The sequence below is a fragment of the Sebastes fasciatus genome, chromosome 6 (genome assembly GCF_043250625.1).
Source record: "Sebastes fasciatus isolate fSebFas1 chromosome 6, fSebFas1.pri, whole genome shotgun sequence".
NCBI classification, from domain to species: Eukaryota; Metazoa; Chordata; class Actinopteri; order Perciformes; family Sebastidae; genus Sebastes; species Sebastes fasciatus.
Window position 1 is genome coordinate 8,841,560 of NC_133800.1, and position 15,329 is coordinate 8,856,888.

At 39.0% G+C, this 15,329-nt stretch overlaps 1 protein-coding gene across 1 annotated transcript in view; it reads left to right on the top strand.

Moving 5' to 3' along the window:
• LOC141768946 (multiple epidermal growth factor-like domains protein 9) overlaps positions 1-15,329 on the top strand; it is a 44,175-nt gene that overhangs the window by 15,811 nt on the left and 13,035 nt on the right. The window contains exons 3-4 of the mRNA XM_074637488.1: positions 7,387-7,526; positions 13,172-13,321. Coding sequence (XP_074493589.1) covers positions 7,387-7,526; positions 13,172-13,321 — 290 coding nt within the window. The remainder of the gene's footprint in view (positions 1-7,386; positions 7,527-13,171; positions 13,322-15,329) is intronic.

The window sequence follows — 15,329 nt, forward strand, 5'->3', positions numbered from 1 at the left end:
ATAAACATTACATGCCCCTTATAAATTAAAAAGAAAATTGAACTAATTTGTGAGGGAAATGTCTTTATTCTTTGATTTTTGCGCTGCTGGAAAAAAATGTATAAATAATTCCTGACAATGATTGATATATTTAACTTCAGGACATCTCTGACTACTTACATGCTGAAAATTAAAAAAATGTACTGTATCAATTTAGAGATTTTCCAAAGCAAAGGTCCCTAGAAGTGTATGATTCAGTTTAATTAGAAACATTACAGTTTTACAGTCGCTAACAAGCATTTACCTATAGGCTACTTCAGATGCTTTTTTTCTAAAGTCTTAACATAGCAACACATCACACAATTAGCCAAATAGTTAACTTTCTGTTTACTTTACATTTCAAAATGAAAAAAAAAAGTTCCCTACATACACTAACTCTATCAAAACGCAGAAAACCTGACTCAATATCAAATCAGCCTTTCAAAACACTAGCACAAGTAGTCAAAAAACTACATTACTCTTCATGTTTAATTCTACCTGCATACAAATATGAAATCCATGTTTTTTTATACTGTAATTCACTTTCCTTCTACTGTAAACCCCTCTACATGTTTTGGTTGAGTTTTGAATGACTGCATTTCTGGCAACATACTATCTAAAAGTGAATGAGTCATCTTAACTTCATAGTAGAAATAAATAGTAAGTGACAGAACTGCTGCAGTAAAAGCTGTATTAGCAACATGATATTGCTGCCAGTGATCATCATACATGACCTTTGGTTCTGAATGTGTGAAAATAAAATACACAAATACAGTAAAAAAGGCACAGAAGGGGGAAAAAACCCACAAAAAAAGCACAGTTCTAATCTGTACTACGATCTTCAGCATTTGGCCACATGTCCACATCACGCCTTATATCGTCTCTCGCTGTGCACTTTGGATAGAAACGCTTGGCATGCCTTACCCAACCCCTGTCAGTCTACTTTACACAACTTACAGTAAATGAGCTGTTTCTCAATGTTTCAATGATCTGTTGCGTATCAGCTGTTTCAACATAGCTTTATAAGTAAAGGCTTTATACTATATTTAAGGTTTTGAACATTAGGATTTCATTCCTGGCATGCTGTGTGAAAGTATTGGTAAATAAGACAGGAAAGACCCATCATTTTGGTATTGGGTAAGCTTGTATGTACAGAAAGATTTAATCATTTTAGAAATGTTGTTAATTGACTGCATATTCTGTGAAAACAACATGAATTGTATTAATGGTAATGGATGTTGTGCCAATTGTGTTTAGAGTTTTGTTAGAAAAATTATGACACATTTTATTTTATTTTATTTATTTATTTTTAATTTATCCTTTATTTAACTAGAAAGGTCCCATTTAGATGTAATATCTCTTCTACCAGGTAGTCCTGCTCAACAAATGTGATGTCTGTACACTAGAAACATTCAGTTTCCTGTTGGATTACTTAAAGAAAAGAAGCAAATCCTGAGAAGCTTGAGAAGCTGGAACTAGAGATCTATCTGTATTTTTACTTTAAAAATGACTTAAATGATTAATTTATTATCAAAAATGGACGCCAGTTAATTTTCTGTTGATCAACTAATTGATTGACTAATTATATCCGCTGTAATATATATATATATATATATATATATCGTAAAGATATATACATTTTTCAAACTGTCAGAGATTTTGCCATACAGTGTAAACTGTGCCATCTATCTCTATAATAAGTCATTAAGCAGGACTGCTTTATGGTAATATTGGATTTTATAGGATTTTTGCATGAATGTAATGAAGTACCTTGATTTTTCACAAATTTAATTTGCATAATCTCCTGTCTGGTTATATTTTATCCATCAACAGTTTCTTCAGTGATTTTCTAGGTAATTTACATTATCATAATATATATTCATATAAAAATTACTTTTAAAATGTATGCTGCAATGGGGGATTTTATTACTTACTCCTAGTGACAGTGTGGCTGAAGGTGCTGAAATTCTGGTTTAGTGAGGACCAGTTGTACCAGTATGTACTAGAAAATAGCATTATAGACAATATCACTGTCAATATTATGACATTATTATTATTATTATTATGTGTTTATACAGTGTGAGCTGTTGGCAGAGACAGTGCAGTAACTGTTTTTAGCCATCTCGGGCCATGTGCTTAGAAACGTCTATTTTCTGGCACACATGGTACTTTGTTTTCTCGTCACGCCTTCGATGCAGGTCAGCACAAGCGCCATGTGCCGTTTGTACGCTGAATATAAATGGTGGAGAAACCCCGCCTGTCTGGCATAAATCGGCTCTGTGCCTGTTGGGCTCTGGAGCGCACCCAGAGTATAGAGGAAGTAGACTCCAGCGCAGCTACAAACAGGTTATAAAGCAGCTAAAACGTCACTCAGATCTTCCTGCACCAGTCTTGTTCACAGCATAGGCTACTAGTTGTGAACTAAAAAATGACGATGTCCTACATCATCAAATAATCCCATTTTGACCCATGATGGCTTTCATCAGAGGAGCCTTTTGTAGCTAAAACATGAATTGAAGGATTTTAATATGTAGAATAGTTAATGAACTAATCACAGGCCTAGAAACCCTCAAGCATCATAAATAATGTTGGGGACACAGCAAGGACAAAAAGGGCAAGGACCCCTCCCAGAGGTTACCTTTTTCATCACATCACTGCTTCTTCCGTTATGAGACATGATTTATATGTATGAGTGTTATTTAAATTTTTTCCTAACCACTATAGGCTGGATCACAGCTTGAAGCCCTGTTTACTGTAACTGCTGATCAGGGAATAAGAACATTTTCATTTTGCTTCAACATAAAAATAAATCAATAAATGCTACACACTGTTCCTTTTAAACTGGAAATACTCTTTGTCAATGTGTGCTATCAGTCGTGAGGCGTTTAGTACACCATGTACTTTGACATGTCCTCACCATCTGTATTTTTCCACGAGGAATGATGAGCCTCATACATCAGACGGACTAGATCTCTACTAATGATGCAACCGTTTGTCAAGTATGCTCTCTCATGCATGCTAGGGGTGTCGCGTTATTTAACCCCCTCCGCGACGAGCTAGTATGACATGATACCGATGGATTCATTAGGTTTTTATCTAGTTTCATATGATACCAGTATCTTCATGTTGTTTTATCTGTAGCTTTAGAACTGAACCTGCTACAACCTAAAAATCACAAGTTGCGTTCCTGCATTAAAGAAATTAGTGCCATTGAAATTAATTTGCGTTAACAAGCTATTATCGTGTTAACTTTGACAGCCTTAATAATAAGATACCCCACAAAACAAAACATCCTGCAACAAGTAACCATACAATAATACAAAAGTGCAACCAGATGGCTCATGCCCTTAAAGTGACAAGTTAAAGTGCATGTGCTTGTTTAATATATGTAATGTGAAGCATGTAGGATGTGGATTGCTTCAGGATAAGAGCTAGTATGGAAGTGAGATGGTCTTGTCTTGATACTGCGTAGTCTTTTACCCGGAGATAGAAGACTGAGTAGAGAGTTTGCAGGGTGTGAGGAGGCCTTTTAAAATGTTCCTTTGGTATAGCTCAGACATGGTGGAAAGTACAACGCCAGTCATCTAATTTCAGGGAGGAGGAGATTGTGGTGTCCAGTACATCTCACTCACACACACACACACACCTGATGTGACGACACTGTGACGCAGTAGCTGTTCTTTTTGTTCTCTTTTGTATAGTTATGGTTACAGACTCTCTCTACACTCGTATTTTGAGTGTAATTCGTTTGCCAAAAAAAGAGACAAAAAGCACAATAAGCAGAGTTAAAGATGCTCAAATGTGATGCTTTACTGCTTTTTGCTGTTTTGTATCATCGTGGATGAAATGTCTTTGTGTTCTGAACTATTGTTCGGGCAAAACAAGACATTTGAAAGCGTTACCCTTGGCTCTGAGAAATTATGATGGACATTTTTTCAGCATTTTAAATTGAGACGATAATGTCATTTTACAACACAGGGTTGCACAATGAAATAGACGTTGAAGCCCCTTCACGCTACACAGACACACATAGAACATACAAATAAGATGAAACAATATATACATACACTTATATACCTATACACATATACACACAGAAAGTATGCAGGCTACAGTTTTTGCAATGTCAGTGTAATTTGAGTATTTTAAATTATAGTGCACGACTTTGGTTATAGTGGCAATGACGGTGCAAAAGGTAGTGGTATGGTAATGTGCAAAACCAGCATAACAGAAAAGTTCCCAGTCATTTATTCATGGTGGTGTGCGGAAGATGAGGTGGAGTTAAACAAACAAATTAAAATTTACTAATTTCTTTGCTAAAAATTTGCGAAAAACATTTAATTTAATTATCCAACAGGGACAAATATTAACGAGTGTTTTTGGTAATGATAGACCAATAGAGGGATATCAACATCAATACACATTTTCAAACTAAATTTCTTATACCCAATATGCCGTTTTATTTTTAATTTCTTTTATAATATCTAATATAAGTCAGTGAAGAGAGATTAAACAAAGAAGTGAAATCCATGCTGATGAATATTGCTAAACTGATCACCAGTGTATCCCTGATCTCAAGACGTCCACTGCTAAATATTTACTTTTGAGGATGCAATCCTCTGCAGTCGCACATAACTGGATTTCTATGATTTTATTGTTTGATGGCATTTTGAAATTAAGCACTTTACGGGGGAGTGAGTGGAGCTTTTGCGACAGTTGGACATTATCTCTCTGACTGACTTCACTGCATTAGGGTCATGATGCTTGCTGCATGTGTGTGTGTGTGTGTGTGTTGTGTGTGTTTTTAGCTGGAAGAATGAGGACTGTTGATCTCCCAGCCTCGTCCCCAGCAGAGCCCCCACGCCCCACTAAGCATCGCCGCGGGCCTCCTCATTTGCATTAAGTGCAGTTGTTTTAACAAAGCCCGGATTGTATCAAGACCCACGCACACGCTCATGGAAAGTGCTCCCAGTCACTCTTGATTTACTTCAATTGTTTTGAAGTTATTGTCCTCAGATTATGTTTGTGAGTCCATTGTCTAGGGTTTGAGAGCTGATCAGGCTTGATTTAGCGTCGTACTTTTCCGAGGAAATTACCTTGAGTCTGGCCGGGATCAGAGAGCCACGATGATTTCTGACTGGGAAGAAATAAAACCTCTCACTGACTCTCACTATTACCACATGTGTAAATGAGCATGCATCTACTGTGTTTAACCTCTTAAAACCCATCCTCTTAAAGGTCCCATATTATAAAAAAGTGAGATTTTCATGTTTTTTTTTTATTATAAAGCAGGCTTAAGTCCTATATAAATACTGTGAAAGTATCGAAACGCTCAATCCACAGGGAAATACACACAGCCCGTATTCAGAAACTCTTCATTTGAAACAAGCTGTCAGGATTTCTGTCCATTTGTGATGTCACAAATATACAATATTTAGACCATTACACAGTTTTAAACGTAAACAATCTAAACGTGTCCCAGTTTATTCCTGGTTTCATTTTATGTGAATGACATCAGCTGACAGGAAGTACACATGGACCAAAGCTGTTGCCTAGCAACGCAATTCTCTTGCAATTACATCGCAATTCCGTCGAAATGTGCTAAAAGCGTTTAAAACAGAGGGTAAATACGGGCATGTTCAGGCTGACAGTATGAGGAAAATAAAGTGTTTTTGGAACATTACAGCATGTAAACATGTTCTAGTAGAAACACAAAATACAAGTATGAACCTGAAAATGAGTCTAATATGGGACCTTTAAAATAAATAACCCTAATACCATCATTCAAAACATTGTTGATCATCATTTACATATTATCTACCTATCATTTACCTACCTACTTACCTACCCATCATTTACCTACCAGCAGGCAGGTGGGGTTTTAAGAGGTTAAGAGCCAGTGTAGATCCAACTTGGGAACAACACACATGACGCAAATGAAATGAGTAATTTTGTATGTGTGTATTGTTGCCGAAGAGCTCAAGTGTAATTGGATTTAACTTTGCTGGAGCATTCTTTGAGGCATTATCCACTGAGATTTTCTCAGCTGAGAAACAAACACACTGTTATGTAAAACAGTAAACACATCAATAGAAATACTGATACAGATATCAATATTAGTGAGTGTAAAAAACATCTTGGAACATAATTAGACAGATCATATTTTTTTAAACATATAACATTCAGTAGATTGCAGATCTCTGCCAGGTGTGTCTGCAACGACCACTGCTGTAATGATAGATTGAATGAATACAAACCACAATTTCCTCCCACATCTAGACTGCAATTGTACCAGACACGTTTTTCGTACATCTCACACAGCAGATACACTCTCGTTTTAACCTATGCAGCTGTCTGCACCGGCTCCATGCAGCTAAACTGCAGTTCACTGTGTAACACTTCATGTTGACTGTCTAACGTTTCCTCTGAGCAGAAACGATCAGTCCTGCTGTGTGTGTAGTTCTGTTAGCTATTAGGCATTAGTATTAGTAGTATTACTAATACTATTAATAGTGTTAAGGGGTTAATGTGACAGGGAGACAGATGGTTGATATTGGTTGAGTATTTTCGGTGTCATTCAGCTGCCATCACTATGTAAGAGCAGTTCTACTGATTGCTTACTTACATAGTTACAATGGGGAGAAGTAAATATTACGAATGCATCTTGGAGAGACTGATGCATTTACACCTTCTCACCAGTAGTTGTAGTCTGGCTCCAGTCCTCCTCGGTTGCATTTCCACGTAGCTCTCCAGGCGGCTATCCAATTTGTTCAAGATGCATGCTGTGGTTAATGAGCTGTATTTTTTTCTGTAAAAAGTACTTCCAATGAAAGCAGTGCACAGTGGGATTTGTGGATTATCCAATATACGCAACTTTGCAACAGTGTTTTTGGAAAGCATTTTTGGCAACAGAAGTCTCATCGATGAATATCTCTAAACTAAAACTAAATAAAACCCAAACTATCTGTATAGTTAGATTTAACACTAGTGGTAGGTGATCTCATGTGTTTTTGTGATTTTGATGGACCGATTCTTTACAGACATAATGACATATTAAAGAAACACAAGAGGGGAAACAGGTTTTATACGGTGTGCTGCTGGACACCAGTGTTCCACACGTTAGTGGAGAAACTAACATGAACTGTGAGTGACGCAGGGTGCTTCCCACATGCTTACCTGGAACAGAGTTGGGGAAAGCAGATGGGAGAACCTGCAGGAAGTCAAGTGTGGAATCACCACAACAGTCTGGACAAACACACACACAGCTCCCGTCTCGTCTCTGGCTCGGTGTTCTCTCTCTCTCTGTTGCATTAAATGAAATGTTCTCTTGAACTGTATTGATTTAGTCTTCTGCTCTGCTCCTTCCAGCTCAGGGATATGTGTGTGCAAGACGGGAGTGTACGGACCAAAGTGTGATGAATGCCACCCGGGTTTCTTCCACTTCAGCAGCACTGGCTGCCGGCCCTGCCAGTGTAACAACCACACCAACTACTGCCATCCACAGTCCGGTGAGTCTGCTGAGGACACCGAAAATGTTGCCGTTATAGACTGATGCACAGTATCATTTTGCTAATGTTTTCCTCTTCATAGAAAATACATTTGGGAAGGTCAGTGTGGGTCACCTTTGATGCAGTGATACATTACCTTCAATTTGTGCCCTCATTTTACCAAACTAAGCTTTAATTTTTTGATGTTCAAACACCTTTTTTTTGTATTTAGGGTTGTCAATATCAGTTTAAATGAGACACTGTGGCTCTTGGGTGCATTCGTACCTGTACTTAGAGCTGTCCACGGGGCCTTAGTTGGTTAAAGAGCCTGTCTAGGAAACAGGAGATCCAATGGGTTCAAATCCAGGGAGACTTCCTCTAAAATAAGTGGTGGAAAGTACCTAAGTGAATTTACTGAAGTGCTATACTAAAGTACAATTTATATGTTATTGTTCTTGAGCATTCTATGCTATTTTATACTTCTATTCCACTACATTTCACAGGGCAATGTTGTTGTTCTTTTTTACTTTATCCGACAACCGTAGTTACAAGTTACTTTGCAGATTAAGATTTTTCATACAAAACATATAATCAGTTTATAAACTTATATACATTGTTATAGGTTAAAATTCCTAATAGTTAGGGCTGTCAAAGTTAACGGGATAATAACGAGTTAATGCAAATTAATTTAAATGCCACTAATTCCTTTAACGCATTAACACAACTTGCTGTTTTTAGGTTGTAGCGGGTTCAGTTTTAAAGCTAGAGTGAAGATACTGGTATCATATGAAACTAGATAAAAAACCTAATGAATCCATCGGTACCATGTCATACTAGGTTGTTGCAAAGGAGGCTAAATAACGCTCCAAACTTGTGCTAAATTTTTGCGAGGAAAAACTGTCATGGCCATTTTCAAAGGGGTCCCTTGACCTCTGACCTCAAGATATGTGAATGAAAATGGGTTCTATGGGTACCCACGGGTCTCCCCTTCACAGACATGCCCACTTTATGATAATCACATGCAGTTTGGGGCAAGTCATAGTCAAGTCAGCACACTGACACACTGACAGCTGTTGTTGCCTGTTGGGCTGCAGTTTGCCATGTTATGATTTGAGCATATTTTTAATGCTAAATGCAGTACCTGTGAGGGTTTCTGGACAATATTTGTCATTGTTTTGTGTTGGCAATAGATTTCTAATAATTAATATAAACATACATTTGCATAAAGTAAGCATATTTGCCCACTCCCATGTTGATAAGAGTATTAAATACTTGACAAATCTCCCTTTTTTTACTTTTTGAACAGATAAAAAATGTGCTATTAATTTGAAACTAATCACGATTAACTATGGACAATCATGTGATAAATTTGATTAGATATTTTAATCGCAACAGCCATACTAATAGTACATTAAGTAGTTGAAATTAGCTCCATCTGACGAGCAACTTTTCTACGCTGCTTTCATGTTAACGCATCAAATGAATGTAATGGCAGTATCTGCTGTTTTAATTAGACTCTTTAGAATCTCTGAACTAAATCGGTATCATTAAGACGCCAGAAATCTTTGTGATTTCTCAATAGCCTCTATTCCCCCCTCTAAAACAATGGCAGCACTGATCTGTTGGTGCCTGCGATGAATGAAATGCTCATTAAGTTCCCCATAAATGTAACTCTTGAGCTTTGTGCAAGTTAACACCTCGGTATTATACGCTGAGGGATTTAATTAGAGACTTTGGCAGTACACAAACCCTCCAGTTTGTGCAAGGTAAATATTTACTGTGGAACCACAACAGAAGTGTAATATTCAGTTGGTAGGAAGGACCTTGAGGAGACCGAGAAAGATGCTGAATCAGAGGGAATCTAACTGTAAAATGTTAGAACTGTAAAATGTTAGAACTGTAGAATATCACAAACCCAGTTTTCAGTCTGTTCTGTTGTGTGATTTAAGGTGGATTTATCCTCATCTCGATCCTTGATCACATGTAAAGGAGGATTGCTGCTCATTCCCAGCAGTCGGGCTTTGAGACTAAACCTCCAGCTAGTGACAGGCGGGCGGGGGGGTAGAGTGGAGGGGGGACGGGGTTTTTTAGAAGCCACATGTCTTGCCTTTATAATGCAGGGGCAGATGGAGCGCTGCAGCCGTGCCCGGGCTCAGTGTTCACAGTGTTGTGGATTACCGTAGCTCAGGTTTGACAGCGCTCTTTAAAGACTGACCCTGGCCACCCCCCCCCGCTTCCACAAGAACACATTGTGCAAATGCAAATTATACAGTATCCCAAACACTGTGGACCTCAAATAAACATGACAGGGACTCGTCATTTCCAACAGGACAGCGGCAGATTGTCCCCACGCTGACCCGTTGTGTCCAACTGAAATCATTAATATCTAAAGGCTGAATAAAAGAAAGCAGAGAAAAATCAAGAACACAAGTTTGAAGATTTGATAGTCACCTCTGAACCTTAATTTCACATGTTTAAAACCTGCTTTATAAAATTGGGGTGTTGGGAATGCAGTAAATCCACGTGGCTTTGATTTTATCATAATAAATATAAACTTTAATTTAATTTCACTCAGGAAACCCATCATTTATCAACAAAAGTTACGTGAAAGCTGTTATTTACCATCACTGGTCCACAATTTGGTGTAGACGAGCACTTATCTCCGGGCCAAACCCCTCTTCAACCAATAATTTAACATGTAATATGTACTGTAGGGTTTGCTGCAGTGACTCAGGGCTCATGGTTGAAACCACTGTTATGCAATGATATAGCAAGTTAGGCAGCCTGTGGACAGGTTTAGTCATGTCTACATAATTTCTATGTCTATGATTATGGAGACACATCTACTCAACCACAGACAGAGGCTCAACCACAAACGGCACAAATATTTACAATATTTACAATAATGACTTTATTGTGGGAAGCTAATGTTTTTTTATGTAAGTTATGTAAAAAAACAACATACATAAAATCGGTCTAATGTCTCACATTATATTCATTTTATCCAAAAGGACTTAGAATAAGTGCATTCAACCTTGTCTGCACGACCCAAATGCTACATTTAGAGACACTAGGAGATAGAGAAAGAGTTTTTATTTTATGGGTCAAGGTTCGGTCTGAGTTTTCAGTCCGCAAAGGAAGATGTGCCGAGTTTCTGCTGTCCTGACGTCAATGGGGAGCTCCTTCCACCATTGAGGAGCCAGGACAGCAAACAATCCTGATTTAAAAGAATACTTCAACCTTAAAATGATCATTTTACACATCAGTTACTCACCACGTGTTACTTTGAACTTTTTTTTTCTCACATGCCCCCACGGTGAACGGAGAATCCAAAAACAGAGAAAAATCTTGATAAACCGAAGTAAATGGGTGGGGTCGCGTTTAACAACAGCAAAACTATATCAAAACATCTGTTTACAAACCATCACACAGCTGGTGCAGTATAATCCAAGTCTCATTTATCCAGTCGTATGCTCACTACTTCCCAAACGCATGCATCTTCGCTAAAACCTTACTGTTTAAACCACTAGAAGTGTTTTAAATAGTAAGGTTTGAGCGAAGAACGGATGTCTTGATGTAGTTTTGCGAAGCAGCCCCCCATTTACTTCAGTTCATCAAGACTTTTCTCTGTTTTCGGATTCTCCGTTCACTGTGGAGGCATGCGAGAAAAACAGGTAGTTTTTCTTCAAAAAGGTAACAGGGTGAGTAATTGATATACAAATGGTAATTTTATGGGTAAAGTATTCCTTTAAAGGGACTGTTTGTAACTTTTTAAGCGTATAAATGTACTGGGTCGGGACACACGCGCGCTCGCATATGCGCGTTCGCGTGTGGCCGCTGCCTCTCCTCCTCTGCCTGCCTGCCTTCACTCAGACAGCGCGCGTGATCTCGCTCAGCTCGCTCCACCTCTAGACGTGAACGCGCGCTCACTCCTCACTGCAGAAGAGTTAGTTTAGCTCTGAGAATATCTAGTGAATGTACTGTGGACGTTTGTGCAGAAATAACTGCTGCAGCTCCTCCAGACCAACAGAGGTTTCCCGTGTCTTGTGAAGTGACGGAGCTCCGCAGAGAGAAACCTTACCGTCTCGTTACCGACCGGGTGCCGGTGTCTCCCTGCTCTCTACGGCTGCGGGCGGAGAGAGCAGGGAGACACGCTGCAGAGCCCCGCTGCCTGAGCCTGCGCTGAGGCAGGAAAAGCCAACACTAGGATCAGATCTAAACACGTTCATGGAGAGACCTTCGTCTGGTCAGCTAACATTACTGCCAAGCAGCTGAAATATAGAGTGATATTGTGGTTTTAGCTGACGTGTGTCGCCTCACTGTTTTGAGCGATGCTCGTTCAGGTATATTTAGAGCGAGCAAGCTCGACGCTGACTTTCGTTGATTTCACGGCCACAGGTGTCGCTGTTAACAAGCATTTCTGAAAGTTACAAATAGTCCCTTTAAGTTTAAAAATATTACACTAAACAACATCACATGGCTGTGACTATGCTAACTTTACATGATATATGAAGCCAGAACTAAATCTGACCCTGAAGTCTCAGATATCTGTGTGTCCTTGAACGCACCAACCATTGAGTTTCAAAAACAGTGTTTGCAGTGAGTGATTTGCAGCAAAAAAATGTTGTTGCCCTGGGTTTCACCTTGCAGGTAGCATACAAGCTGTCCTGTCTTATTCATTGAGCCTGTAGCAGACAGGAATATTTGCAGGCAAGACTTGGGCCTAATAAAGGGCTTCCATCCCCTCTGCATCTTTGAATCAATCATTTGATCTAAAGCTTTATTTTACAGTTAATATATCCATTTTAATATTCTAAAACTAAACATCAAGCAAAGATAAAGGACAGTGGAAGTTAATTTTAAATAATTTCAATTTAAACTGCATTAGTAATTTATTTACGCTACCATTATTATAAAAAGCACAATAACCAGTTTATCATATTTTGATATAAATGTATATACGCGTAAATGTAAAATAGCATTCCCTTTTGTTTTCTCTCTCTGACTTTGTGTGTGACTGGCTATGCTTTTTGTATGTCTTCCCTCTTTACTTATTTTTTCTGCTGTACTCTGGCTGCTCTCGGCAAAAGTCGCGACTCAACAATCAAGTGATTCCTCGATTAAATAAAGGTTATAATAATAAGCAACTTTTTCAGAGGGTAAGAAATCCTTCGGAAACAAAATGAGGAGGAAGCAGGAAATGATGTGTACAAACCTTTTGATTAGGTGTTAGCCTCCTGAGTATGATTACCCTCTGAAATGGATAGAATGTGGTTTGGTTGGTCACATGTGTCTTTGTTCTACTCTATCAGTAAGTTTCCATCTTGAGACGATTCTCCTGTGTCATGTAATTGATGAAACAGCAACGTGTAGGGTTATATACAAATGAGGTCATGATGATGAATGTCACGCCATATACTGTAGAGGATCTGGTTCTGTGTTATGAATGCAACGCAACTTTGTTATGTTTCCGGTATGAAATGGTCAGATTCAGATGGTAGAATCTGAATATAATATATCAGAACCCAAACTGCTGGAATGACTTTGCAGTGACCACCCTGAGATTAAGTTATATAACCGGCTTATCTCACTTTTTGTGTTGATTGGAAGTGTACAGATCCAGGAAACAACCCTCTAATCATGTGACCTTTGTTCTTGTCCTCCAGGAGTGTGTGTGAACTGTGAGGGCAACACCAACGGAACCAACTGTGAGGAGTGTAAGCCCGGTTCCTACCGCAGACCTGGAACCGCCCGGACCGAAGCCTGTGCACTGTGTCCCTGCTCCAACACCACCTCCAACGGCACCTGCCACACCGGTCAGTGCTTGCCGCTCACAACCACACATCAGTCAGGCAATTAGTTCAGCTTCTTCTCCTTGTGGCGTGTTGCAGCGAGTACGGCCTCACTCACATCATTAAGTCGATGTTGGGAGTGCTGTCTTAACGGTGTATGTACTGTCATCTACTTTATTTAACCCTCCTATTATCTTTGGGGTCAATTTGACCCCATTCAATGTTTAACGTCTCTAAATAAATGATTGACATAATTTTTTTTGCTTCATATTTAATGACTTTTCCTAATTTAATGGGGACAACTGGGTAAACATAAAATTAAAATGATGATATGTTTTCAATGTCCTGTACACATGCTGTACGCATCGGTGTTCTTTGGGGTCAATTTGACCCCAGGCTGTTTTAGCTGTATAAAACATATAAGAAATATATACATTTTACACACATTTGTTTTGGATGATATTGAGGTCACTATAACATGCATTTATAATCTTCAAAAAGCTTTAGGGCCCTAACCTAACATAACCATAACTGTAGTAATGCGAGAAACCACTGATAGTTCACACGACATGGGAGAGGGGAAACATCATTCTCGCGAGAACTTTGATATTTCCCCACGCTTTGGGGGCGTCAAAATATGGTTCCCGTGAAGATATTGATTTTATTTAAAGGGCTATTTAGGTAGTCAACATACAAACATAAAGTACCTGACACATAAACTTGGGTAACAATTTCAATTATAATCATTTTCTGGAGGTTTAAATTGCTGGGGTGAAATTGACCCCAAGGATAAAAGATGTTAGTAAATTTGAAGGTAGCAGGAGGGTTAATTGTTGAAAGAAGAAATCTCCGCTCTTTCATCCTGGTGATTCTGACACCTACGACGACGATGTCTTAGAAAACATTTTCCATTGTCAAACATCACTGCAGCAGCGCCGTGAATATCTCAACGTGACGTCATGTCGTCTACTTTTGGCCAGCTATCCAAAGTAATAAGGGAAGTGCAGTCAAAGAGAGACGACATGAAAAGGAGAGAAGCCAACACATTGCACCTTGTGTGTCTGTAGACATGACAACGGTAATCTAAGAGGTCAGTCTGACACACATAGTGAGGAACAAGATGAACACGACATGTAGACAAGCAAGCAAGAAACAATTAATGGGTAGCTAAAAAAAAATACATAAACAAAAGCAGCACCTTTTATGTGTGTGTGGCAGTATTTGACATTAAACCTCTATTGATATTCGTATTCATAGGCAATATTGATAAAAATAAATACATATCACAATTAAATATAATCCTCAAATCACATAGCACCACTTAAAATGCACGGCAAACAAACAATGACCTTAATAATACTAAGTACTGCCAACCGCCAGACCCAGACCGAGGCTGGAGCGAGGTTTGGGAGGAGGAGTTAAAGGAAACGCTACTGCGTCTGCTCTATGGGCCTAATGGTCAGGAAGACCCCCGGATGATCCGGGTACTTCATCCCTCTGCAGTCGAGCCATTTTGGCTTTATGCGCCACTAAGCAACTCTCATAGGTATGAACGGGAGCCCGTCTACAACGCTGTATGTGGTTCTCTTTATACATCCATGGGTTAAACTCATTTGTTCAGAGTGACGTGCCAGAATTTAAGTCATTACCAAGTCAGTCCCACAAAACTGAAATTTAAAGTCAGTTCCATTAGTGAACTGAATGGCCTTTCTAACTTTTAATAAGTACCATTTTCATGAATAGTTCATGAATCAACACATTTCGAGCGGCGTGGCGCTGCAGGAAAAAATAAGCTCTTCGAAATCCAGCCATTAGTTCCAGTCTCTCTTCATTTTAGTCGTGGAGAGAGATGCATCACATATCTGCCTCACATTGATCGTGTGGTGACTGATTCTGCACGCCAGACCAAACTGACTGCAGATGCATCCATCTAGGTTGGCATTGACTGCTACTGTGTCACAGTCACAGCACACTTTAGAGTAGCAACATGTGAGTACACTGGATTTTGTCTTTCAGGCTACATACAGCTTCC